At 25.1% G+C, this 27,551-nt stretch overlaps 4 protein-coding genes across 8 annotated transcripts in view; 2 read left to right on the top strand and 2 right to left on the bottom strand.

Annotated features, from left to right (window-relative positions):
* Window positions 1-14,606: 14,606 nt before the first annotated feature.
* On the bottom strand, window positions 14,607-19,404 carry LOC129605573 (RNA-binding protein 39). 4 transcript variants are annotated; one of them, XM_055515433.1, is made up of 7 exons: window positions 19,169-19,404; window positions 17,282-17,358; window positions 16,591-16,945; window positions 16,102-16,488; window positions 15,477-16,020; window positions 14,871-15,389; window positions 14,607-14,810 (listed from the first exon to the last, which is right to left on the bottom strand). In XM_055515433.1, the coding sequence occupies exons 3-7, from the start codon at window positions 16,806-16,808 to the stop codon at window positions 14,703-14,705; spliced, it is 1,776 nt and encodes a 591-aa protein (XP_055371408.1). In that variant the 5' UTR covers window positions 16,809-16,945; window positions 17,282-17,358; window positions 19,169-19,404; the 3' UTR covers window positions 14,607-14,702. The 4 variants fall into 4 exon arrangements, with proteins under 4 accessions (XP_055371408.1, XP_055371417.1, XP_055371424.1 ...); XM_055515442.1 differs by lacking the exon at window positions 17,282-17,358; XM_055515449.1 differs by lacking the exon at window positions 17,282-17,358 and having other exon boundaries at window positions 16,591-16,661.
* Window positions 19,405-19,916: 512 nt separating this feature from the next.
* Window positions 19,917-22,095, top strand: LOC129605626 (ubiquitin carboxyl-terminal hydrolase 14). The gene is made up of 9 exons (XM_055515509.1): window positions 19,917-20,054; window positions 20,108-20,187; window positions 20,254-20,349; window positions 20,411-20,515; window positions 20,574-20,947; window positions 21,011-21,167; window positions 21,231-21,296; window positions 21,366-21,548; window positions 21,607-22,095. The coding sequence occupies exons 1-9, from the start codon at window positions 20,039-20,041 to the stop codon at window positions 21,955-21,957; spliced, it is 1,428 nt and encodes a 475-aa protein (XP_055371484.1). The 5' UTR covers window positions 19,917-20,038; the 3' UTR covers window positions 21,958-22,095.
* A 605-nt stretch (window positions 22,096-22,700) lies between these two features.
* Window positions 22,701-24,836, top strand: LOC129605604 (FK506-binding protein 59). The gene is made up of 10 exons (XM_055515468.1): window positions 22,701-23,016; window positions 23,071-23,154; window positions 23,216-23,274; window positions 23,340-23,460; window positions 23,561-23,699; window positions 23,772-24,028; window positions 24,093-24,196; window positions 24,290-24,400; window positions 24,455-24,592; window positions 24,667-24,836. Exons 1-10 carry the CDS (start codon window positions 22,824-22,826, stop codon window positions 24,790-24,792), a joined length of 1,332 nt encoding a protein of 443 aa, XP_055371443.1. The 5' UTR covers window positions 22,701-22,823; the 3' UTR covers window positions 24,793-24,836.
* Window positions 24,837-25,284: 448 nt separating this feature from the next.
* LOC129605641 (ATP-binding cassette sub-family G member 1) overlaps window positions 25,285-27,551 on the bottom strand; it is a 46,912-nt gene continuing 44,645 nt past the window's right edge. For both annotated transcript variants that reach the window (XM_055515543.1, XM_055515533.1), the window contains exons 7-13: window positions 27,337-27,501; window positions 27,030-27,277; window positions 26,778-26,946; window positions 26,574-26,674; window positions 26,057-26,212; window positions 25,751-25,959; window positions 25,285-25,674 (exon numbers count right to left, since the gene is read on the bottom strand). In XM_055515543.1, coding sequence (XP_055371518.1) covers window positions 25,539-25,674; window positions 25,751-25,959; window positions 26,057-26,212; window positions 26,574-26,674; window positions 26,778-26,946; window positions 27,030-27,277; window positions 27,337-27,501 — 1,184 coding nt within the window. In that variant the 3' untranslated portion in view covers window positions 25,285-25,538. The remainder of the gene's footprint in view (window positions 25,675-25,750; window positions 25,960-26,056; window positions 26,213-26,573; window positions 26,675-26,777; window positions 26,947-27,029; window positions 27,278-27,336; window positions 27,502-27,551) is intronic.

Below are 27,551 nucleotides of genomic sequence, written 5' to 3'. Positions count from 1 at the left end.
GCTTTTTTTGTGACAAATACCGAAACGCACGTCTATAGCAAATCAGTCATTTCGCACATTTTCTGTGAGGAAATGTCTGAAGCGTCTAGTAAAATTTTTATGAAAATGTATGGAAAATTTCTAGATATTGCTTATAAATATATTGATTACTCATTCAATATTTCATTTTTTAATAAAAATTAATTTTTTTTTGTTTTATATGCTTTTCTCCCTTCTTATTTTTAATATAAAATACATATACAATATCTGCTACAAAATACACCCCCATATGTAACAATACAAAAATTTTCTATATCATTTCTAGCAAACAGGTTGAATTTTTTATTATATATTTGATATATATATATATATATACATATATATATATGAGATATATATATATATATATATATATATACATATATATATATATATATATATATATATATATATATATATATATATATAATATATATATATGTATATATATATACATATGTATATATATATATATATATATATATGTATATATATTTATATATATTCTATTCTTTAAACCCATATATCCATACAAACATGCATAAAAAGTTTATGGGGTTATACGAAAACATAAGAGAAGGGTGAAATAAAAAAGAAAGAAAAAAAAATATCATAACTTCTCAGTCTGCGGGTTTTGTGGGTTGATAAAAATATAGCATAAAATAGAAAGAAAACAAATAAAAAAAAAAAGAGGAAAAATATTAAACCCCCTTTTATTTTGAACTGTTATACGATAATATAATTTTATATTCCAACAACGGGAAAATATTTTATAACGGTATAAATGTTATGATGTTATCTTTCATTTTTTTTTTTCATTTTCTTTTTTATTTATTATTAGAAAAGAAAAACTAATAATTTCTTACACAAATATATTATATAAAGAGAAAAACATAACACGCACACTAGTACGAGTATAATATTTTTATAACAAAAAATAAAATTGATGAGGTGGCAGTCAGCGGGTATATAGTAAATTTAGGATTGTACACTTAGTGTTGATATTATTTTCTATAAAAGCCTTTATGATTATAATTTCATAATTTTATATTAATAACATAAAATACACTTGTAATAAGGGCGTGGTGTTTCCAATATACAAATGATATATAACTACTTATATATCTATATATACTCTTACAAAATATTGTATATTAAATGGAATACAGATATTTTTCTATATGCTTTTATGAATTATGAATATTTAATAAATGATATGTAATAAGATTTATAAAATGGCGATTTTTTGTAGGCAATATAGAGGAATGAAAAATGTTATGGACGAGAAAAGTTTGTATAAGCCAATGAGTGTCATAATTATGGGTGTTTATATATCTAATGCGGGTAGGAGAAAATTTTTGAGGAATTTTCAGGAATTTTTAGGATTCGTACATTTAAGATGTACTATAAACCTCGAAAAAGGATGTTAAGTAGCTATAGTGAGGCGTGATGTGTTGTGAAAACTTACTTATAAGTCTGTTATAAAGTAACTACTATAGGTGATTAACTATTTTATGGTTTTATATGTAAGCATCTCTTTGTAAATTTGAATTGTGATCACAGTCTCTTTCTTTTATTTATGTGTATATATTCGAATTTTAATAAAAATTTTAGTCAATAAATTTTCGTATATAATTTTAAATTTTAGTTTCAATCTTCTATTTTTTGTTTTTCATAAACTTTTCATAAAATTCATAACAATGATGATGAAGTTTTAAATTAAAGTTTTCTTTTTGTATATATATACATATATATGAATATGTACATTTATACATTAATATATTGCATAGGATAAGCGACGCACAAGATAAATCCAAATATATAAATAAAGGGTGATTCAGCAACAAGTTACGAACCATATATCACTGCGGGTAGAGAGTCGAAAATTTTTGGCCTTTAAAATTTTGAAGTACAAATGATTTTCTTGCTATGTCTCCTGTAAAATTGTCTAATGACTTGAATTAAAAGCTTAAGCGGCTGGGCAAAATTCTATAGAGAGCATTTCGGAAGTTTCAAAAAATTTCATGAGAAATTGTCGAAACAAAAAGATGAAGAAAATTGAGTTTCCTAAAGTTCGAATGCTTGTATTTCCGAAAAAATATCTAAAACCAAATAACCCATTGTTCTTTATTTAAAGCCCTCTTAAAGCTCTTTCAAAAACTATTTGTTTGAAACTTCTATCTTCTTTGAAACGGAAGTTATAAGCAAAAAAACTTAAGTATGTTAAAATTTCGCCAAATTTTCTTAAAATCCATGTAGCTCAGAAACGGTTCCGACTTCACCGTGTATATATATATGTGAATCACCTTGTATATGTATAAATATGTATATATGTTTAAGTATGTTTAACTTTATCATAATAATACAAAAAAGAATAAAACAATAATAATGATATATATATATATATAATGTATATAATGATATATATATATATAATGTATATAATGATATATATATATATATATATATATGATATATGTATATAGTTTATGTACGGTATTATTTCAAATCATAATATGATGTATATATGCATATATATAAATTTTATATGCTTGTAAATAACAATGAATTCACATAAGAGTTTCTCTCTCTATATGGATAAACTTTTTTAATGAATTTATCCCTTTTCTCTTGTAAAAATTATTTCATTTCGAAAAGATAAACGTGACTGAATTAAAATTATGTTTTTCTTTTATACAATTTGGTTTTCCATATAGAATAATATAAAGAAAAAAATAAAAATAATAAAAATGAGAAAATTAAAAAAAAAAAATTTTCTCGTACGTGAATTTTTCTTATTTCTCTTAAATTAATTTTTTTTTTCTTATTTCTTGGCTTTTGTTTCAATTTTATATTGGTCTTTAAATTTTAAATTATATATATAAACATACACATACATATATATGTATATGTACAATATATTCCAAAAAAAATTATTAGAAATTTTTTAAACATTAAATAAATTATTGTTTTAAAAATATTAATATTATGAGCTTAATATTGAAACAAGAAAAAAATATTTCATCTCCCCGACCTTACTCCTTTATATTCAAACAAAGTATAAAATAGAGAATCTATAGTGAACCAATTAACTATGCACTGAAAAAGCAAACCATTGTCAAATTTACAAAATTATTTTTGTCAATAAGAAAAATAAAAGTGTTATAAAAATACCTAAATTTTATTTAAACCCTTTTAATTTATAAGATTTTTCATTTACACCCAAAATATCTGGAACATTTAGTGGTTGTAAATCAAACTTAAGGTCTAAGTACATATATATAAAATTTTTCTTCGAAACACAGTGTCAAATCGGAATAGTTTCCGAATTACAGAGATTTTAAGAATATTTAGCAAGTTTAAGAGAATTGTAAGCGTACACACTCTTGATATATTTTATATAGAAATAAACCAAATACGCAACCCTATAATGAATTTCGTTCATAACTCCGAAATTCGGAAAATTCATATTGTCAATTCCGAATTACTAAAATTCAACTACGAATATTCGTAATAGAGTAACCATAAATTACGTTCATAGTAAAAATAACCGTCAAAAGTCTAACTTCCAAATTAGCTAAATTGAAACGAAATGAATTCGTAATTGCTAAGAGAAAACTTTTGTTCTTTTTCCAAAAAAAAAATCCCATTTTATGAAAGTTTTGTACTCAAATAGCAACAAAAATCATAAATAAACATTTGCAAGTTGAAATAAAGTATTGATTTTGATAGTCCGAAAAATTGTATTGCCAATGCTGATTCATAATCTCTACGAAAGGAATTTGTGATCATTTGAAAGTCTACGTCGTAACTGAATTCGTAATTTGTAGAATTTTACGAGCGGAATTTATGATAGGGCTGGCGATCTAAGTGCTATAAAATACAGTGATTTCGACAAGTAATTTTTCAAATTTTCAATACCAATACAAAAATATTTACAATTTTTAAATAACCCAATGTTTCCGTATAAGAATTCTTAATATATATATATATATATATATATATATATATTTACGTATAAGAATTCTTAATATATATAAATATATATATATATATATATATATATATATATATATCAACGTTTCCGTATAAGAATTCTTAATATATATGTATTTATATATATATATATATATATATATATATATATAAATTCATATATATATATAAATATATATATATATATATCATCGTTTATGTATAAGAATTCTTAATATATATAAATATATATCTATATATATATATATATATATATATATCAACGTTTCCGTATAAGAATTCTTAATATATATGTATATATATATATATATATATATAAATTCATATATATATATATAAATATATATATATATATATATCATCGTTTATGTATAAGAATTCTTAATATATATAAATATATATATATATATATATATATATATATATATATATATCAACGTTTCCGTATAAGAATTCTTAATATATATATATATATATATATATATATATATATATATATATATATATATATATATATATATATATATATATATATATATATATATATATATATATATATATATATATATATATATATATATATAATTCAAATATATATATATATATATAAATTCATATATATATATTTATATATATATATCAACGTTTCCGTATAAGAATTCTTAATATATATGTATATATATATATATATATATATAAATTCAAATATATATATATATATAAAATTCTAATTAAATTTCATAATTTTGTTAACTTTTATACACCATAAATTCATACAAGTTCATATATTCACCAAAATAAATAAAAATCCTTTTATTTATGACTTTATAAAAAATTTAGCAAAAAGTTTTTTTGCCTTTTTTACATTAAAAATTCAATTCTAATCAAATTTCAAATAATATTTACATATGAAATTTTAATTAAACATACTTATGTACATAAAAAATACAATAAAGATTCAATCATTATTTTTGTTTTTTAATTTTGTTTTGTTAAGTTCAATATTGTACAAAAAAAGGACATTATTATTGTACTTTCCAATAATATTAAAAAAATATCCAAATATCTTTTAAATATAAAGCTCATATTTTAATAATAATAATGTTAAAAAGTTATACACATAGGATGTCTGAAAAGTTCTAGTACTTTTAAAAATACTATATTTTCTCGTTATAATTCTGGTTTTTTCAATTTGGTTTCATTGTTTGCATTCGTCGTGCGATTTTACACCAAACAGTACCTGTTAACTGTCTCTTAATTTTTTGTTAGCCTATAGAAATGAATAACGATAACAAGCGCATTACAATTATAGAATTACACAGGTCAGATATGAAGACAGCTGAGATTGTAAGGAAGGCTTGTTACAAAAAAACGACTGTCTATTATACCATAAAACGTTTTCAGGAGTTGGAGAGCACATCAGAACGTCCTAGTAGCGACCGTTCTGTCACTATATGATCGAAGTATATGTTCGATCATATAGAAATAAATTACCATCGAACAGTGCGCGACCATTATCAACAATTTTCCAAAGCGCGTCTCCGTGCATGTATTACTGCAAATGGAGCTAATTTTGAGCATTTGTTGAAAATTTTTTATTGAATATTGTTATTACTACTATAATAAACGTCTTTGACCAGTTAACAATATTAATTTCTTGATCCATGTAGCAGTTCTAAGCTATAAAAAAAAGTACGCGAACTTTTCAGACAACCTGTACATACTATAAGGTGCCAACAATTTGTATAATGTTCAAAATACATGTAAATATAAAAATACTATTTCATAGAGTACAATTTTCCCTATATAACCTTAATATACCTAAAAATAATTAATATCAATTATATATATTTTTGATTTACATACGAGTAGATACATACATATTTTGTTAATGCATCTATGTGAATATTATATTTATTTTAAAAATAAAAATAATTGTAACTATAAAATTTAAAAACTTCCATCTATATACATAAATATGTAAGAACATATTCGAAAAAAAAAAAATCTGATATGGTCAGTATATAAACTATTGCAAACAGCATTGTCCTGTTCGGCAACAATGTTGCACGAAATTATGGAAATGTTCTTCAAACACATGTTTCAAATTTTAAGAACGCTAGTTAACATATCTGGAAAAACATAATTTTGGCTGTAAGCACACTCTATGCCATCAATTACGAATTAGTCAGTTATGAAAAGTCAATTACTCGTACTTCCGGCCCCAAACAAAACCAAAATATTAAATTTCAAGAAATTAGTTCAATTACTTCCTTAGATCTTTTAAATTTCAACAGAATTTTAGATTGATTATTTCTCTTTATATGAGCAAAATTGTATATTTGACCATAGCTGCTGGAATATTGATTATTTACAAAAGTAGTTTCTTGTACTGTCAATCGAAGATGGTAATTAATCAATTTGCATATCTTCATAAAAATAATCAAAAATATCAAATCAACCAGTAAAAAACTTCAACTCTCGGAGCCTGACATATCTCAAAAATTTGATAAAACCGTTTCATCCTTAAAGTAAACTCATATATCTCAAGTCGAACATGAGATTCTAATTTGTACAGACAGACTGAAAGAAAGACGGATAGACAGACAACTAGAAAGAAAGATAGACAGACAAGCAGACGAACAGATATCTCTCCAAAAATAGCTTCTTTACGTTTAGAGAAAGGTAATTCTACCCAATTTCAAGTAATGTTACCAAATTTCTCATTCGCACCATAAACTCAATATGAGAAATTTGGTAATATATCACATAACCTTCCTTATTGTATACAATGCGGTCAAGAATATAATCAAAATAATATCAAAATATCTATATGTATATATATATAAATCTAAAGAAAATATTTAAATACTCGTATAGGCATACATTTTAAAAACAAACATAACAGTACCAACATAACATAACATATATGTATATATATACATACTTTATATTCACAGGTAAATTTAAAACATTTATAAGTAATAGCAATTAAAATTACGAAACATTATAATGTCAATATATATATATATATATATATATATATACAATAAAATCTGGATCTAATATAATATGTACATATTGTATAACAATACGAGTAAATATCCAATATTAACGATACAATAATTTTCATTTTTAAATTGTATATTAGAGATAAAATATTGTTAACTCTCAATTTTTATTTTATTTTGTTTTCTTTCTCGTTGGTATATATATATATATCTCGTTCTATTCATTGGTATATATATATCTCTTTGTTTAATTTTTTTTTTATTTCATAAAGGATGACAAAATTTTCATTTGATTATAAATTCCTATATAATATAAAGCTGCGAATTAAAATTTTACCCCAAAATAATCATTTTACCCCCTCATATTAAATTATATATATTAAATATATATATATATATATTTGTGCAATAATTGCATTATTTTATGAGAAATCTCGTATAACATATATGTATACGCACTTTGTACCCTAATGAATAACTATATATTGTATATTATTCCTTATATATACCTATATATATAAGCATATATACATATATATATTTTGTTAAACCAAATTAAAAGCAAAGTCTAAATTTTAAAATTTTGTTAAAACTTATTTGAATCTATATTATCAAAAGGATTTTTAATTGATACAAATATACGGTAAATGATCACCAATATTTTATAAATCGCGTATATATACCATATTTATATATATATTTAAAAAAGCTTTAAATGGTATCAAAACCTTCAATATCACAAACAGGTAAACGTACGAGTATAAAAAATAAAATTTTCTATATAAATAGTCATCATCATTGTAATCATTTTTAATATTATAATCATCATCATCATCATCATATTAACTAAACGCGAATAATAATATTATTTTGTCCTGTATATTGGAGGGTATAATATGGGACTGATATTTTTAAATTTTTAAACATATCTTATATTCTATATATAATGCACACATATAAAATGAAAGCGTTCAATTACGAGTATATAGTACATGTGTATACAATATATTTTTAATTTGTATGTTGAACATGGTTGAAAAATTATTGTCAAAAAACCACTTTCAAATTTGTCCATTTTCAAAATGATTTAAACGATACGATTTAATCTTTATACAATAGAATTAAAATTTTGATAATAAATGTATATACAATACTATATATTATGTAACAGTGGACATATATATATATATATATACAACATATAATATGTTATATATATATATAACATATAATGTTAATAAGACATGTTATTTTGCCGATGAATATACAAAATATATAAGATAATTTCAAATTTCTATATAATTGTGATACTAACAAAATGTTTGCGTGTTGTGTTCCGCACCCCAAATATTAGAGAGTACACACACTTGTCTTGGAATATTATATGAAATTTTGTCATGAACCAAATTTTGTGATATTCTTTTTCTTCCATAAATAGAAATTTATTTCTAAATTGAAATACAACTCCATACAAAATAATGCCTTTTTTAAAAATGACATATGATAATCATTTGATTTCTTCAAATGACCATCATCTGCAAAGTTGACATTGATATTGCACGACTCTAATCATTTGATTTTGGAAATTAATCTACACTTACAAAAGTCATTTGATATTTTTTTAAAATTTAAGTGTGATTCAAATGTGTACTCGTTGTGCAGTCCAAAATAAAAAACCTCTATAAAAATCACGTAAATTAATATTTTCATATATATATATATATATATATATATATATAAAGAAAGAATCAACACTTACTCAGTCCCATCTGCATCAAATTCGTTATTTTCACTTAAATTTTGATCCTCTTCCACGTCGCTCATTTTCGCAATTACTTTTTTAATAAATGAGATTTTTAAAAGGGCTGCCAAAATCAATTGCAAACAAGCAAACGCCAAAATTAAAATTATGGCGTTTGTCTAACTTGCAGGGTAGAATTTTTAAGATGATGACAGATATCACATGATCATCATGCGACATTTTTAAAAAGGACCAATTTTATGAGATAATTTTTCTGTTTTATATTAATAGAGAAAAAATTATAGAGAAATAATAAATACTTGCATAAAAATATTAAATTGAGAAATCCTGATAATTTCTGAAAACAATTGTTATATAATGTACTCGTATATAATATTATAAAGTGTACGCTCTTTTTATCTATATTTCACCGTCAAAAAAAAATATAAAACAAAAACTAACTGTAATTTTACTGCATTGACTATTATAACAAAAACTCTATACTATAGAACAAAATTTATAATTGCAATAACAAACATACAAATAAGATATATACATATATGTATGTACATACATTAGCATAAATTTTAAATTATTTACATGATTGAAGGGGAGGAAGAGAAGGAGGAGGAGGAGGACAAACATTTAAACATTTATTATATCGTTTAACTAATCTAATTTTGCAAAAGATCTAATCCAATATAAAAATAATAAAAATAGAATAAGAAAAAAAAAGGATAATTTTAAATAAATACAAAATATTAAAGGAATACGTAAACAATATGACATAAAAATGTTTTTAATGCCACAATCAAAGTACGTAGAAATCATAATTACGTATATACATACAATGTATGTACAAATATGTATACACATATACATATTATGTACCCACTCACATATTACAAAGCTTGTTTACTATTGGATGTGTATACCACATGCTATACAATATGTTAGAAAAAAAAATAATTCTACTTAAAATACTATTTGGAAATATGGAAACGTATCCAAACAATAAGGTTCTTACTCCAAATAAAATATGGGCTGATCACCTAAAAAATAAAAAATATATATACAATTTCAGATATTGCCTCTTCGGGAAAATGGTCAAGAAGCCTGGGATCGCTACAACGGATATGTTTCGTTAACGTCCGGGTATGGCAGGGGTGTAGGATGTGGAACATATTCTTTTTGTCTTGATGTGACAAGGGGGTTGTGGGATATTGATTTGGGGGCTGCCGACGGGTCTTTTTGCTGACCAAGTGCATGGACTTCACATAGATGTCCTGGTAGGACTCCCCCCCCACTCTTACTACTAATGGTTCTTAGAATATTCTAAGAAAACTACGAAATATACACAAGCGAGTTAAAAAAAAAAAAACTTTCAAAGCCTGTAAGAAATTGAATATCGAAATTGATAAGAAGCCAATCGAAAGTTTGAAAATTGTTTTGTATATAAATTACTCCTATCAAATCACGTGTTGTGATGTTACAGAATTGCTTGCACAAGAAATTATTCATGCAATCAGATAGCTTATTTGATGATGACCAGGAACATTAAAATCGTACATATAAGTGTTATTAAACTAATATTTATAAAAGCATTTTTAAATACAATTTGAATAGTATAAAATATAATTGGTGTGCGATTTTTTAAAATTTACAATTTTTGAAAAAAGAAAATGCATTTATTTACTCGTAAAAGTATAAGTACTTCGTCTTTCATTTTCAAATTTCTAAAGTATATGCAGCTTTGAAATGGATTATTAATTATGCAATCGTACATACCTACATATACTCGTACCAAAATATATTTCCACACATCACAAAGCTACCCCTGAAAGTTTACATTAGAAATCCCTAAAAGTATGCTACATATTTTTTGAAATCAATAAGTAAACAAAATAATCAGCTTTAATTTTTTTATATTTTATAGTATGCTACGTCATGTAAACAATGCTATACGAAATTAAAATGATTTTATTTCAATTTTAGACAAAATTATTTTAGACTGTAAATATGTATTTCGTATTTTTTGCTTTATAAATTTATTATATGCATATTTATGGATTATTTATATTTTCAAATCAAATACTAAAACAATAGTACATAAAATGTAATACCTATAGGTAGGTACATAAAACGTATAATTTTGTCTTATCAGAATAGCCAAGCCATATAGCTCTATATATTTTGTATCTATAAATAATAAAACTAATTTCAATTCTATATAAAATTAGTTCATAGCACATTTATATTTTAGTTAGATAATGCAAATTGTATAGAACTAAATGTACATACAAAGATATATGTACATAATATATGTACACTAATTTTAAATTGCGTATACAAATTTGATTTGTGACCAGCAACGCAAAAAACCGATATTCAAATAATGACAATGAAACTATAAAATAAATTTCATAGTATACAAAATATTTGTAAAATAGAATATAATATTGAAACGCTAATTATATTTATGTATGTTTGTAATTACATTGTACATATATACATATATATACATATATAATAGGGGAATCGTTATAAAGATTAGAATTATAAATTTTTGCCAAATGCACAAGTTACACATCTTTGTATTTATAACTGAAAGTTAAACAATTTTAAGATAAAAAGGTTTTATTATTTAATTTTGATTTTAAAAAAATTCAAAAAAATTTTCACAACAATAAAATAGTCTTATGTATCTTAGTTTTCTGTTTTGCTATTAAAGGGCCTTTCGCATTTCTAACTTAGAACTTAGATAGATAATTGAGACAACAGAAAGATGGAGCTGCAAAAACTATAAATTTGGCATTAGCATAAAAAAGTTTTTTTTAGTTGTGAAAGCTTTAAAATTGCTAACTTAGTTTTTAAAATTTCAAATATAAAACCAAAAAATTAGATTAAATTAGAAAACCACAACTTTAAAATGTGGCCCATGATACTGCTTGCAAGAGAGAAATATATTTGATTGCAAATATCAAAATTTTTTAAAAAAATTTTGAGAATTCAATCATAGATAATAGATTTAGGAACATAAAATTCCAAACAATCAATAAAGTTATTTGAAAATGTAATTTTTCTTGTAAGTAGGTAATGTAAGAAGCACGAGTGCCCCATACTCATATAGTACATATTTGTCCATAATCCATAAAAATTTGCTTTATTGGCTACTTTATACGATAAAGTGATGTATAAAATACCGAATATGAAATTATTTCAACTACTGGTTAAATATTTATGATGAATCACTGTAAAAATATCTTATTAATAATATGTACAAATATCTTAAGAATAGGTATAGGTATAGGTAATATAATACATACATAATTATACATATTTACAAGCGCGAAAGTACTTAATGAATGTAGAAGTATACAATGTTTAATTTTTGGTTTTTGTAATCAATTTTGTACGAAAAGCTAAATTATAAAATCTGTTTGAATACATGTAATAAATATAACAATTGTTTGTAATTTATATACTTTATATAATTATCAAACTACATTTTTGTATGAAGATATTAAGTATTAAATAAGCTATATAACATAAACATAAGTAAATATATAGATACAAATAACAATATTGTATTGATTTAAAGAAATATTTGTGATATGGTTCCAATAAAATTATAATAAATAAGCAAATTGTAAGTTAATAAAATTTTACGTAGAGAAATTTTTAACCCAAATTGACTTTTGGTAAGATTTTATAAAATAATGGTTTCAGAAATAATCCGATTTTCATTTATTTTCAAAAATTTTATACAATTATCATTCTGTAACCTCTTTCGTCAATATGTTTTATAATTTGTTAGTGATTAAGATTGAAAATTAATTTATAAATTGAGTTCAATATGCATAATAATTTCCGTGAGGACTTTAAGGCATGTATAACTCAATTTGAGATACAATCTAATAACCATCATGATAAGTTTGTCATTTTGGAATTAGGAGTTAGCAAGTTATTATTAAAATTATTATCTGATTATAAAGTTTGTATTTTATAATATCGAACTTTTGTAATTACCATTTTAAAATATAATATGCATTAGTTTGGAAGGATTTTTTATCATTACACCATTTTTTCTTACAAGGATTTTAATTTTAATATTAATTTTGCTTTACATTTTATTTGTTTCCATTTTTCTTATTAAATCCTTTGAATTCCATACATAATACATTATTGCAATATATTATGTGTTTCCTTATTTTTCGGTCGTTTCATTCAGTAATGACAAAAATAATAAAGAACAATAAAAAATTAGCCATTTTATTAACATTAATGTTTCCTATGCCGGACATAGTTGACCAAAAAGAAAATGCGATTGTGATACAAGGAAATAATAAAAGAAAACCAAAAAAAAAAGAAACATTCATCTGCCGTTTTATCTATTTTTTTTTTTTTGGTTTCCTTATTTGTGCGATATTCTTAAAACTTATTTTTTTTTTATATGTAACTGCTAATGAGTTTTTTAATTAAAATCTTTCAAATGTTCCTTTGATTTAATTTTTAAATTTTGTTTGGTTTCAAAAACAAAAATAAATAATAAAGACACTAAAAACATATTGTATTTTCTTTCGTATTTCGTGTTTTTGGTTCTTTTCTGCTTTAAACCCAACATTTTTCTAACTTTTACTATTTTAAAATTATTTCCGCTATTAAAATGCTGATATAATGATAATAATAATAGTTATAATAAATTTTTTCTATTTGTTATTTCTGATGGTACTGCATCATAAATAAAAAAAAATCTTTGAAAATTAAAGAGTTTCTGGTGACTGCCACTGATTGCTCTATCTTTACATATTCTAACTTCGGCATTTGTTAAATTATATGGCTGTAATTAATTCATATAATTAAGTTTGTTTTTTAAATATTCTGGCGATATCAACATACACTCAAATCATTTATTTCTTCAACTCTTTTAAAAACTTCTTGCCGTATTTTGATTTCGTCTTCAAAACCATTTTTATTTGGTTTGCGTTATTAAAATTGATCAAATCTTCTTCCAAATTCGGTCCCAATTGTCTTATTTGCTTCAGATAAATAAAGCAAAGCATCATCTGCGAATAATCTGATTTCGCAGGTTTACAAAATATTTTTTATATCTTTTGATAGCAAAAAAAACGTAGTGATCCCAACATTAAATTTTTCCTTTATTTTCCTATTTATTTAAATTATTTTATTAACGTTATTTTCGGCGCTGCAATCCTTAACTATTTCCTTTTAAAGCGTACTACAAATGTACAAATATATTCGAAATAATTACAGTTTATATTGGTAGTTTTTATGTATACAAACTATAATTTTTATAATGACGAGCCTGATTATCTTCAAAGCTTTTTATGACCTAAATAGTTAAACAGGGTATTTTTTTTTTGTAACAAATTACCTTTTTACTTTGATTATATTTAAAACTTATTTATTAAATTTAATGAAATTATAATGTTATTTTCTCAAATTTAAAATGACAATTTTGTAAAATTTCATATGCAATTCAAATGAAAAATCAATTTAATCACTATGCTACACTAAAATCATTAAATTTTAAAATTATCTTATCACACAAATACAAGTTAATGAAAGTAAAATAATATATTCAATTAAAAACATAATTTTGAAACAATTAACTGTTATTTAATAGCATTTTAATTTTAAAAAGTACATATTTTGCAATGTACGTTAAAAGAATATTTTGAGTCATTATTTATTCAGATTTATTTATCCAAAAAAGTTAATCCTTAACCATACACATTATTATTATTATATACTACACTACTATATTATATGTATATGCTAAGACAGTTATAAAAACAAATTTAAATTGAAAATAATCCTTTTATATTCGATTTATGTAATAAGTGTTAATTTATTATTCAAATTAACAAAGAATTTTTTTAAATCATATTAAAATCAAAAAAGGAATTCTAAATTTACTTCCTTGCAGGTGTTAATAGATTAACTGCAGTTAATGCATCTGGGAAAAGTAAATGATAATTTGTTAATGGAACATAAGCAGCAGTAATAACACGTCCAGCAAACTGAAAAAAGAAAAGAAATTATTAAAACTAAATAATTTTGTTTTGAAGTAATTGATTTACCCATCGACCATGTAAAGCATTAACTGCTAGCACGGCTGTTGTAATACTTGGACATTTAACATATACATTTCCTTGAGCCGATGTTTTATCAACAAAAATATGTAATACGCCACCATGCTTTGTACATTCGTCAATCACATCATCACGTATTTCACTATCCCAACTTGGATTAGTTTCAGTTTTGGGATCAAACATATTTGAAAGCATAAAACATTGTGTTGCTATTGCTGGTGCTGCTTGCTGTTGGGGTTGCGTTATAGGTTGCGGGGCCGTAGCTAGCAAAGCATTAGCAGCTGCTTGAGGTACTGCTAATCCAGCTCCTTCAGCCAATTTAAACATTAATTGTAAACGACCAGTTGCACCTAAATCTATACCACTACGGTCCATTTCATCCGTGTCTAATGATGTTGTGTTCATATCTAAACGTTCAGTAACATTTCCAACTTTCATAGGTCGACCAGCTAGCTCAAACCCATTTAACTGCTCCAAAGCTTTTTTTGCATCATCAGCATTGCGGTACTTAAGTTTATAATAGAATAAATTAAAAAAAAAATAATAAATATAATTATTTGTATTATATATATAAAATATTAATAAGAAACTTACTGTTATGAACCCATATCCTTTAGATTTTAAAGTTTCACTGTCTGTTACTAGTTGTATATTATCGATTTTACCGAATGGCTCAAAAATTCCTCTCAGCATATCTTCAGTTATATTGAAATGCAACGATCCAACAAATAATCGCATTGGACCGGTATGATTTTTAGGTGTGAATGTTGGTACGGAATTCGCAATTCTGTTTTTTTCTGCTTGTGTATGTTGCACTGATATTGGTATACCAAGTAATTTTTGACCAGATAACCCAAGAGCCAATGCAACAGATTCTGGGTCTTTAAACTCAATATAAGCTATTCCTTTAAATCTTCTTGTCTTGTTACATGTAATTAATCTAACATCTCGAACTTTTCCAACGCTAGAAAAAAATTCTTCCAAATCTCTAGCACGTATACGTTGTGAAAGTTGCATGCAAAATACAGTTCTGGCATCTCTTTCCTCTGGACTTAAATCTTCTGGCGGTGATCTGTCACCTAATCCATTCGGTGGGGTCCTACCCCTTCTGAAGGGCCGTGGAGATGGAGACCTTCTCCTGCAAGTTGATAAAATAAAATTTTCATTTTAGAGAAGGATTGATTTTTTGTATTAGAAGAATTGATTTTAATCAATATACCTTTTCTCCTTTGAACGTGATCGTCTTCGAGATCGACTGCGTTTTCTTTCTTTGGAACGATCTGTTGAGCGACTCTTACGCTTTTCCTTATCCTTTGATTTACTGCGGCGTCTCTCTTTTGATTTACTTCTTCGTTTTTCCTTTGATCGACTTCTACGTCTTTCTTTAGTTTTACTTCTTTTCTTACGATCACGTTCTCGCGATACACTACGTTTTTTTTCTCTTGATCGAGATCTTGAAACTCGTTTCTTGTCTCTTGATCTGCTTCGACGTTTCTCTCTCTCAGCGGATCGTCTTCTACTTTTTTCTGTGGATCTCGCTCTCCTATCCCGACTGCTTTTTGCCTTTTCTTCATACTTATCATGGCCTCTGGACCTTTCTATCGATCTATAAACAAAAATTTTAAAAAATAATTAATTACATAAACATACATAAATGCTACAATTGTGTTTGAAGTTTTTAATAACTTTAATTTATTTAATTACATACCTCGACCGATGTTTTCTTCCATTTTCAGTTAACTTTTTATCATGATGAGAATAGTGATGATCATCGTCATTCTGCACGGCACAAGTGTTATTTATAAGGCAGTAAAAAAATTTCAAAAGTGGCAGGAATAAAGCAAACCGAAAAATTAGTATAAAATCATAAAAAAAAAATATTTGTTTATATAAAAAATAAATTCTTTTAAAATTTTTAGTTATCATTACATTGTTTTTAGAGTAATAATGTTTTACTACGTATGATTTTACATTGCAAATTACATATCAAAGAGTATGAGTTGATAGGAAGCTTTCCCCTTCGATAACTTCCAGAGTTTGGTGTGGCACGCACATTAACGAATCTGAAATTTAGGGCAATTTTGAGAAATGCGGGTATAGATTATCCAACATGTAGGAACATTTCTTAAATTTTGTTTTATTTTTAAAAAATTTATGTTATTTTAATTTTTTGTTTTGAAACGGTGAAACTTTGAAAAAAAGAAAAACACGATTGTGTAGTGAAGAAACTTACCGAAAATTTAAAGAAATCAAAAATTAAAATTTAAATTATTTTTTTTTTTTAAATGAATTTAGCAATTTTTTACAAGTTGTTCTATTTTTAAGAAAACTAAGTTAGTAAAAAATCGCAAGAAAATTCTATTAGAATAAAAATATTTTTCTCCAAATAAACAACTTACATAATAATTTAATCAACATTTATGCTGTTTTTTATTTTAATACTAAATATCCCAACATATATCAAGGAGGTAGGTACCTACAAATATGTAAACACTATATTGAGCTTTTACTTTTACAAATAATTTAAATAATTTAAATAAACACGTCAATTTCATTTTCAACTTTAATTAATGTAATTTAATAAAAAGTGAACAATAAGATAAAAACACTTATTTAAATAATCATTTAAAAGGGAAACTAATAGAGGATTTGTAAAGTATTATTTTAACCTAACTTTACGAAACTAGTACCCACTTAAATTAAAATGTAATTTTAATAACAATAGGAAATTGAAAACTAAATATTACCCTTTTTATTACAAAAAATATTATATTATCAGTTATAACTATAGCAAACGCATAATTTTGTGTGAAAACAAAATTTTTAATATTAACATTTACTTATAAAAAAAATTTGCATAAAACAAAAAAAAAAAGAGGAAACTAAAATTTTTGCTTTCAATACGCCTAAGTCTAAGTATGATTTCCGGAAAATAGAATATTTTCGAGACCAGAATGTCCTTCAATATAACGGAAAATTCACGCGAAATGTAAAATTAAGTAACGACTGAATTTTAAAGGATGTATTTTAAGCTTTCTTCATTTTGTAGAATTGTTTTTGCCAATATGGATGTTAATAGATTTTCATATTAGTTGACCAACATCTAATAATTAGTAGATTTTATATTCTCAACAATATGTAGAAAAATCTGTAAATAGATAAATAACATTTCTCTTTTCTTTTTAACTTTAAACGTTTTATTGTAATGCCACGGCTTTAGTATTCATCATCAGTTATTACCTAAAAGAAAAATAAATTCAGCCAAAAGCTTTTTTTTAAATCTAAACACGACGTTCATTAAATCATATTTCAATTTTAGTAAAAAAAAAATAAAAGAAACAAAACTAAATATGCATATGCAATCAGCAATGTATGTTAACTAGGTAGAATATAAACGGTGACACAATGTTGTAAATTGTAAATTCAAGGAAGCTGTACCTGAAAATAAATTTTTTAACATAACTCAAAAAAGTTTCTGATTCCGTATCAACACATTTTTTGTCACATGCCTGTAAAGAAAATTTAAGTTGAGTAATGTTGACCCATTTTACAATAATCTGTTTTTATTTTTATTTCTTTTTCAGTGATAAGAGAAATTTTAACGCAAAAATGTTGCATTTAGTTCAGGTATTTGATTCTCCAACAAAATCATTTAGTAACTCAGTTGCCATTGAGATTAAAACATATAAGCTACCCAACTCTTTATCTTCCCTAATTTACAAAGCCATTTGAACGATACTTACCTCTAACCAACTTTTTTCATTTCTTATGAATACTTAGTACATACCTACAAGTATGTACCTATACAATATTCAAAATATTGAACTGTTATGTCAAACTGTTAGGTAATTTAATTTAACCGGGGAAAATTCAAATTTTATTTTTCGGAAGAAAAAAAATTAAACTTTCATGCAAATGTACCCTTTGTATAAAGATACACAGAATTCATTACATTTTACACGAATGCGACTGAGAATATTGAACTAAACAATTAAGGTCAATTCAGAATGCCTCAACAAAAATAATACAAATCAGTTTAGATTTTTTCTATCTTTTTTCAATTAATTTTCGTCCACTGCCGCATTATTTAAACGTTTATTTACCATAAGTAATGGCTAGGTTACTTTTTCTATGCCAACACATTGACCTTACCATACATGAACCTACAATTAATCATGTACGTAAATTTATTAATAATTTATAAACGCTTTATAAAATTTCCAATCTAAATATGGAAATACTTCATATTCTCGTATAATCTAAATAAAATTTACACTTTTACTCACGTTTTTATTATAAGGTGCCTCCAACATGGCTTCCACATCAAATTCATCAGCCATCATCCTTCTTTTTCTGTGCAAACTTCTGTAACTAAACCAAGAAAAACTTGTAGTCTTTTAACCACTTCTTTGTTTTCTAGCTTTTTCCAATAAATAATATGATTTTTATATCTTTTTCTAAATCACAAATCACAATATTTTTCACTTCTTTTTTGTCTGCTCAAAAATCAACATGGCTACGCCACTTCAAAAAATTTTTTTTATATAAAATAAAATTCAATAGCTTTCAATTTGACATTTTCCCATCAAACATAGTTAACGAATGTTATCTGGGTTATATTTTTTAATATATTCTTTTTGAAGAACGTATAAGTTTCATCCAAGCGGTGTGTGGAAGAAGCTTGTAAAAACAGGTAAAAATTATGTCTGATTGTAAATGAGAACCTCTCACAAAAATGCCATTTAAATCAAATGACACGGAGAATATTAAAATCATATATCCTGAAAGGTTATTTTTGTGGAAATTGTGACAACTGGTTGTCATAATTTTTAAGTTATTAGAATCTACTTGCCACTATACTACGTATCACTACTACTAACCGCTGCTTTGAGTAACTTAGAGTTTGTTAACCCCATTATTATTGCGATTCGTTAAATTAATATACATTTAGCAAATAAAGCGCTATGCTGGAAAATTAGTAAACTTCAAATATGGAATAAAAACGGAAAAATACGAATATCATTTCATGACAACTGAAAAGTCAAAAACTCGTAATTTAGTAGAAACAAAAAAAAATTAATAGGTCTTATAGCTTATAAATTTTATATACTTCACTTTTCTAGTAATTTAGTGCACAATATATTAAATCTCTAAATATGCCTTCTTTTACAGGTAATATTTTATGCACTATTCAGTAGAAATTAATTTATCTATTTGATTTTCAGTAAAAGTAAAATGGGGAAAGGAAATTTTCAATTCTATTGAAGTTAATAACGATGAAGAACCTTTAGTTTTCAAAGCCCAAGTAAGAAAAATCAATAACTGTTTTAAAGAAATAATTAAAATTGTTAACTCTTATTCAAAATTTTAGTTGTATGCTTTAACCGGGGTTCAACCAGAAAGACAAAAGGTTATGTGCAAAGGCTGTGTTCTTAAAGACGATGAATGGAATATGCAACTGAAAGATGTAATTTTAATTTATTAAATCAAATGAGTTTTCTAAGAACTAAACCAAAACCAAATTTAAGGGATTGACGATATTATTGCTAGGTACAAAAGAAGAAGTACCAAAAGAGCCGGTTGAGAAGACTTTGTTTGTAGAGGACATGAACGAGTCGGAATTAGCTACAGCTGTAAGAATTTATAGAAGTAAAGATTGTTAAAGTAGATTATTATTAAACTTTTTTACAGCTTGAACTGCCGGCTGGATTATCTAACTTAGGTAACACATGCTACATGAATGCTGTAGTTCAGTGTCTGAAATCGGTACCAGAATTATCGGACACATTGCAAAATTTTGATGATAATATTTCGTTAAATCTGTCTGCTCCATCAACTTCAATAACTGCAGCACTAAAATTATTATTTAGAGAGATGGATAAGGAAAAAACCGTAACCCCAATACTGTTTGTACAAACAATGCATTTAGCATTCCCTCAATTCGCCCAAACAGGTGAAAATGGAACATATAGGCAACAAGATGCTAGCGAATGTTGGTCTGAGCTACTTAAAATGCTACAGCAAAAATTACCTCCTAAGGATAGCACCGAAGCAAAAAAATATAAGTATGCGACTAAATAATAAAAATAATATTTTGAATCTGATTCCTATGCAATTAATTTTATTAGCTCTTTTATTGAACAATTTTTTGGAGGAAAATTTCAAGTAACAATGAAATGTGATGAAGCACCAGAAGAACCTGTCAAAGTTAGTGAAGAAACGTTTTTGCAACTTAATTGCTTTATTTCATCTGAAGTGAAATATATGCATAACGGTGTAAAATCGGTAATATAATTCTCTGTTGGAAACTATTACCTAACACTAAAGTGCTTGTAAATTTTTTTACAGAAACTAAAGGAAACATTAACTAAGAACTCTGAATCACTAGGGAGAGATGCTCTGTATACAAAATCTGTAAGGATAATATAATTACAAATAAAATAAATTTTAAAGATAAAAATATTTAATATAAAAATTTTATAGTCTTTAATAAACCGTTTACCAGCGTATTTAACAGTACAATTTGTTCGTTTTGAATACAAAGGAAAAGAAGGAATTAACGCTAAGATTTTGAAAGACATAAAATTTTCCCTTGACTTCGATGTGTTTGAAATGTGCACGCCAGCTTTACAAAAAAAATTGACCCCAATGCGTGAAAAGTTCAAGGTTTTTGATAAAAACAATTTCTAAAAAATGCAAAATATTTTATTAAAAAATTTTTCAGGAAGTTGAAGATAGAAAATTGTTTAATAAAGGAAATTCTTCAGTGAATAATGAGAAAAAAGTTGAAAGCTATGAAAACTACTGGTTTGATGACGATTTTGGAAGCAATAATTCAGGTTATTATACTTTGCAGGCTGTTTTAACTCACAAAGGACGTTCTAGTTCGTCGGGTCATTATGTTGCATGGGTAAAACAAAAAAGTGGCAGCTGGGTAAAGTTTGATGATGATATGGTTTCATCAGTAACGGAAGAAGAAATTTTACGGCTTTCTGGTGGAGGTGATTGGCATTGTGCTTATGTTTTATTATATGGGCCAAAACTTTTAGAAAAAACTGAGGAAAAGGCTGTATAACTTATGTAGCTGTTTGTAATTCTACACTACTGAGACACATAAAATTACACAAATATAAAATGCATTCGTTATATGTACATAAAAAATAAATTTTTGTGTAATAAAACTATTTGTAACAAAAGTTTAAAAAAATTTTAATTGTATGTAGGTATGTATGTAATTACAGTTTTTAACACTTAATCTAAGTATGATTTTACTTTGTGCTTTATGATTTCCTAAAACCAAAAATTGTCATACAATTTAACAATGACCCTTCTGGATTTTTACATAATTTAACAAATATCTCTGACGATATTTTAAAACTATTCACAACAATAGAACTTAGCAGAAAATTTTCCAAAGAAGAAAATGAATTGCGAAAACAAGCAAAATTATTTAACAAGGAATATTATCTTCCAATGTAATACTTATTGGAGCTTTCATACTTATTTTATGTATAGATCATAACCTTAACATGAAGAGGACAGCTGTTGGAAAAAGTGAAATCATAGATAATATATCTCTAGCGGGAAAATTTGTAATGATTATTGATCGCATTGGAAATATGGTACATTTTAAATCTAAATTATTAATATTCATTTCCAAATTATTCAACCGCTTTTTATTTAATGTACTTATCTAAAATAAAATATGTTCCATGAATTATTAAGAGCTATTGTTAACGCACTCAAAATTTGGCATTAACATTTGACAATTGTCAACAGTTTAAAATTTTGTTAAGTTTTAAAGCATGTGTAAGGTCAGTCTTACACTTCATTACAGGATATGAATAGAAATAATCAAATCAAATTATAATTGAATAATAATATTGCTCTTTAATTTTAAAATTGTATGAAATAGAAATATAAAAGAAAAAATTAAAAAAAATGGCTGAATCGGAAATCGATTTGTCTGGTGATGGAGGTGTCCTGAAAAAGATTCTAAAAGAAGGAGAAGGAAATGATACACCTTCTAATGGTTGTAATGTGTCTTTACATTATACTGGTAAATTGGTTGATGGAAAAGTATTTGATTCAAGTGTTGAAAGAAACGAACCATTTGAGTTCCAGTTGGGAAAAGGTAAGTGCATTCCTCTATTTTTGAACAATCTTAAATCTTATAATTGATAAACAGGAAGTGTAATCAAGGCATTCGACATGGGTGTTGCAACTATGAAGTTAAAAGAAAAATGTGTTCTTACATGTGCTCCCGAATATGGTAAAATCATATTTATAACTCTATGGAAATTTGGAATATTTAAAATTTTATTTCCCTTTAGCTTACGGTAAAGGTGGAAGCCCTCCAAGCATTCCTCCAAATGCAACTCTGATATTTGAGGTAAAATAAACAAATAGGTGCCTTCCTACATAAATTATTCAGTATTGATTTATATTTTTTTTAAGCTGGAAATGATGGGATGGAAAGGGGAAGATTTAAGTCCGGATAGTGATGGCAGTATTGAAAGAGTTATAATAACAAAAAGTGAACGTAGAAAAACACCAACTAATGGAGCTCATGTTAAAGGTAATATCAATTTTGAGTATAAAAGATATATAATGTAACATACCTATCTACCTATTCGATTTTGCTATATTTACGTATTTTTACAAAAAAAAATATTTAGTGAATTTGGTTGGTAAGTTTGATGGCAAAATATTTGATGAGCGGGAAGTTGAATTTGATGTTGGTGAGGCATCGGAGGAAAATATTATTGAAGGAATAGACATTGCAATTTTGAGTATGTCCCAGGGTGAAACATCAAAGTAATTTAAACAATGATTTTTATATATAATCAAACTAATAATTAACAATTTATACAATATAATAATCTTTAGGCTTCGAATAAAACCCAAATACGCTTTTAAAGATTTACCATCCAACTCGTTTTCAATTCCAACCGACGCAACTGTTGAATATACTGTTACTTTATTAGAATGTGAGAGAGCCGTCGAAGAATGGAAATTAAATGCAGAGGAAAGTTTAGTTCAGGCTAAAATATTCAAAGAAAAAGGTACTAAATATGTTAAGAAAGAAAACTATAAGCTCGCAATCAAAATGTATACAACAAGTAACAATTTTCTCTCGAATTGCGGTATGACGAATCTATAACATTTACAAAAAGATGGAATTAAAATATGTAAATTTTAAAATTTTAGACGTAGCGACAAACAACGAAGCAAAGCTAATAAAATGTATGGTTCATCTTAACATAGCTCTATGTCAACAGAAATTAAACGATTTTATAGAGGCCCAAAATGCCGTAAGTTTAAACAAGTTTGGTTAAATTTTTATTGAATTGTTAAAGAATTTTGATAATATTATTGATAACTATTCTAAACTCTTGTTTAATTAGTGTAATGTCGCATTAGAGCTCGATGACAAAAATGTGAAAGGATATTATAGAAGAGGACAATGTTATATATCGTTAAATGAATACGACAAAGCTTTGCAAGATTTTGAAAAGGTGAATTTCATATAAGGAAATTTTAGATTTATCATTTTAAAAGTTGTTTTTAAGGTTCAAAAACTTGATCCTAGTAATAAAGCTACGGTAGCTCAAATTGCATATTGCAAGCGAAAAAAGAATGAATTTTATCAAAAGGAAAAGAAAATATATGCTAATATGTTTGCTAAATTCGCTGCTTCAGATAGCCAGGTTATTATAAAGTTTCTTTTATCTTACACTATTGTAACTATAATTTTAATTTAATTTAAATTACATCTTTTTAGAAACAAAACTCTGAGAAAGAAGCTGAACCAGATATTTTATCATCCTGTGGTGAGTGGACTGGGCAAGAGGCTGATAAAGCATTTGAACAAGATGAAAATATAATAATGTTAAATAACGACAATTAAATTTTAATAAATCCACTTATTGCATTTCTCATTTTCATAGTTAACGTTTGATTTTGTTCTAAAATAAAAAAAAAATATGCACTTTGCTTCGAAAACTACATCAATGTACCTTAATTTCCAATTACATACTTAATTATTTAATCTTATTGAGTTTGGCAATAATTTTTCAAGATTAAAATGTATATATTATAAGTTTGTGCTATACTCAAATCTGATCACAATTCTTTTTTAAAAATTTTGCACATACAACATGCATAAGTAATAATTTAAATGTTATTAAGGAAACATTACAAAAACTTGAATGTTTTAAATATTGAAATTTTCTTTATTTTTATAATTTAATGTCACTATTTTAATTAGAGGATATTAATCAAAGAAATTAAAATAAAGTCAAGGAGATCAAATTAGCAGTGTCGTTTCTTTTCCGAAACATTGATTATAAAGTCCAAAGAAAACATTAAATTTTATCACTCAACTAAAAGCATATTTTATCGATTCTTATTTTTAATTTATATTTACAAAACAGCTCCAAATATAACAAATATTTTTTTAATAATACAAATTAAATTAATTTCACTTATATAGCTATATATATATATATATATACGTAGTGTGGGTTTTATAATAATATATTATATTCTAGAACATATCGCAGAAATTCAAAAATATATACATATATACAAATGTAAATATTTTTATAAATATTATTTTTATAATCACATCTTTTTAGATGTATTCTCGTGTAATCATTTTAACGCTCTTTTTAAACCAAAGAACGCTACAAGCCTGAATATTGCAAATTGTATTATAAGCATTAGGATATTGAAACCGTAACTGCTCTCATCTGTAACACCTAATGTACTTAAAAGCATCTTTGGATTTCTAAAACAAAAAGAATTTATTAGTACTTACTATATATTACAAAAAAGAAAAATAAAAATTAAAAAATTTTATTTACTTAAAATGACAATAAATTTCTTCATCTGGACATATCATATTACTTCGATTATCACCATATAATGTTAAAACAATACTTTCAAAGGCAAATCTTTGTGGAGATAAATATGAAATAGTTCTCATAAATATCGACATATGTGCGAAAAATATGAAAAATCCTGAATAAATTAACATAAAACAACAAAGCACAGCACCCAAGAATGTACCATTCTTTAAATAAAAAAAAAAAATATTTCATTAAAAATATTATAAATTAAATAATTTAGTTGTGAATATTTTGCAAAAAAAAAATTATATAAATATTTACAACTGGACCAGCAAATGTTCCAATCAGTATACCGAATCCATCTGCTGCAATAGTTGTCATTATATGAACTAATATAAATTTCCCATATCGGTCGATTTCATAAGGTTGATATGTTGAAAAATATATTATAGATCCGAATATCATTGAGTATATTATCTGGAATTGGTTAACAAAAAAAAAAAAAACTATAGTTTTTATTTTCTTATTATTAGTAACTAAAACTGCATTTGTACAAGAATACCTTAATATTTTTATGTATTAGGTAGGTATATATATATTATGTATATATGTATGTTAACATTTATTGAAGACAAGGTTTTCAACAAATGTTTCATTCCAGCTCAAATATCGAAATTGCTATACAATATATAAAATATGTAAAAATTTGTTAGCTGACTATTGTGGCATCAATTTTAGATACGAAATATTTATACATACATACATACATACATATGTATATTCTTAAATTTTTTTTAGTAATATTTAAAATTATATAATTATTTGTATAAATATTTACATGCATTGGGATTGAAGTAATTAGTGTAGCCATATAATATGTTCTAATATTATACCATTTATTAAATGTTTCTTTTCTGATTGTGGCAATTTCCATTGGAACTACATACATAAAAGAAAAACAAATTTTGAATTATTTTTAATTATAAACACATAAATATTATGTATGTACATATATTATTCTAATATTCAATAATTTTCTTACATCTTAAAACACCTGGCATTGAAGTTGTATACCATAAATATACTATTGTTACCAAAAAAAGTCCTGTATTTGAAATTGTTTTACTAGCATTAATACCTGAATCCCCATATAATAAACCCATTAAAATTCCACAACAAATATGTGCTATTAATCTTAAATGTGTAGCTGTCTAAAATTACAAAAAAAAACAATATGTAATTAATAAAATTTATTTTAAATTTAATTTTAAAAAATATTTGTAAATAGAATTACCCAATCCCTATAAAATTGAACATAACATCTTCCTAATAAAACCCATAGCCTAAAAAGTTCATCGGGTGGATAAATATGATTATTTTGATATGATTTAATTTTTTTTGTTCCATTATGATCACTTCTCTCCTTTATTTTACTATGTATACTATTCGATTCTAAATCATATCGTCTCCATTTTGTATCTTTTGCGGCCTCCACCATTGCTTTTGTATAATCGCCATATTCACCATTTGTTACCTCTAACACTAAAATGTTATTTAGAAAATAAATACAAAAATTGTTATTCAATTTTTCTATAACTTACAAATATCTGCTGGATTATGATATGCAGGACATTCAACACCTACTGACTGCAAATATGGTACTGTATTTTTTGGAGATCCTTGATAAACGCACATACCCTTATTAAGTACATAAATATGACCGAATAATTCATAAATGGAAGCGGACGGTTGATGTATAGTACAAACTAAAATAGGGGAAACATTATACAATATATTAAAACTACAAAATAAAAGA

Source organism: Condylostylus longicornis, unplaced genomic scaffold (genome assembly GCF_029603195.1).
Source record: "Condylostylus longicornis isolate FDR11 unplaced genomic scaffold, ASM2960319v2 ptg000002l, whole genome shotgun sequence".
In the NCBI taxonomy this organism is placed as follows: Eukaryota; Metazoa; Arthropoda; class Insecta; order Diptera; family Dolichopodidae; genus Condylostylus; species Condylostylus longicornis.
This window is presented reverse-complemented; position numbering and strand designations above follow the sequence as displayed.